The sequence below is a fragment of the Cicer arietinum genome, chromosome 6 (assembly GCF_000331145.2).
Source record: "Cicer arietinum cultivar CDC Frontier isolate Library 1 chromosome 6, Cicar.CDCFrontier_v2.0, whole genome shotgun sequence".
NCBI classification, from domain to species: domain Eukaryota; kingdom Viridiplantae; phylum Streptophyta; class Magnoliopsida; order Fabales; family Fabaceae; genus Cicer; species Cicer arietinum.
The window spans coordinates 6,944,053-6,945,222 of record NC_021165.2 but is presented as its reverse complement, the minus strand read 5'-3'; the positions used below and the strand labels follow the sequence as shown (position 1 = coordinate 6,945,222).

Sequence of the window (1,170 nt, the reverse complement as noted above, 5' to 3'; positions counted from 1 at the left end):
TTTAGCTTTTTACTTCTCTACTTAAAGGTAAAAGATAGTCTCATTTTTTTTTAGCAAAGATAGTTTCATTTTTTACTAAGCAATATTATATGCTAATGTAGAAGCCAAAGAAAAAAAAGCGGTATTCAATGGAAAAGAAAAGCATAAAGTAAAAAGTTCAAATACAATGTTTTAATTGCAACTGCAATCTAGAGGGAGAGCTACCTGAATAATATATATTCACAATAAAATAGTACCAACAGGTTTTGTCCAGCCCATGATATACATCCCACTGAAAATATCAAACTATTAAATATAAATACTCAAATAATTTACATCCTCTTATAATAAAGCCTTCTTTTCATATATGTTGTATTACATTCATTAACAATATCATACATCATTTCATTTTTCAATTTTTGCTTATGGAAATAGAACACCCCTTGTTAACAGATATCATTCCATACATAGCTCTAAGTCACAACAATGAGCTCTCTCACTCTCTACCTTTATCCAAAACTAACACCATGTTAGAAACATCTCATGATTTTTGCTACCATCCCGAGTCATTTAAGAAGCTAGTGGAAATGGATTTGCCTTGTAATGAATCTTTAGAGGAAAAACTTTCTTGGTTGCGGTTCCAAATTATCGGCAATGATGCAGAGTTTGATTCTTCATTTGGAAGAAGAAAACTTGTCTATGCTGATCACACTGCTTCTGGCCGCAGTCTTCATTACAGTGAAAATTTCATCATCAATCATCTTCTTCCTTTCTATGGTATGTCACTTCATTCACATCATGCCTTTATCACGTTAGTTAATTAAACTAATTAGTTAGTTGTTTTTATTGGATATATAAGTTATATATTGTACTTTTTCATGTAATACCAATTCTCTCATTAAGTGATTAGCGTGACTAATATTGTATCTTAACAACATGTTGTATGAACTATATATGTTGCACAAGACACTAAAAAAATGTTAATGTGTTGCACAGGTAATACTCATACTTGTGACAGTTATGTGGGAAGCAGAACAACAAAAATGTTACATGAAGCAACTGAGTATATTAAGAAATGCTTAGGTGGTGGTGAAGACGATGCAATTATCTTTTGTGGCTCAGGCACAACGGCAGCCACCAAGAGGCTTCAAGAAGTAATAGGAATTGCAGTGCCTTCTATTTTAAGGGAAA

The 1,170-nt window shown here is 32.1% G+C and overlaps 1 protein-coding gene across 1 annotated transcript in view; it reads left to right on the top strand.

Annotated features, from left to right (window-relative positions):
- Positions 1–329: 329 nt before the first annotated feature.
- Positions 330–1,170, top strand: part of LOC101492897 (uncharacterized) — a 3,168-nt gene continuing 2,327 nt past the window's right edge. Inside the window, exons 1-2 of the mRNA XM_073369932.1 lie at positions 330–756; positions 976–1,170. Coding sequence (XP_073226033.1) covers positions 405–756; positions 976–1,170 — 547 coding nt within the window. The 5' untranslated portion in view covers positions 330–404. The remainder of the gene's footprint in view (positions 757–975) is intronic.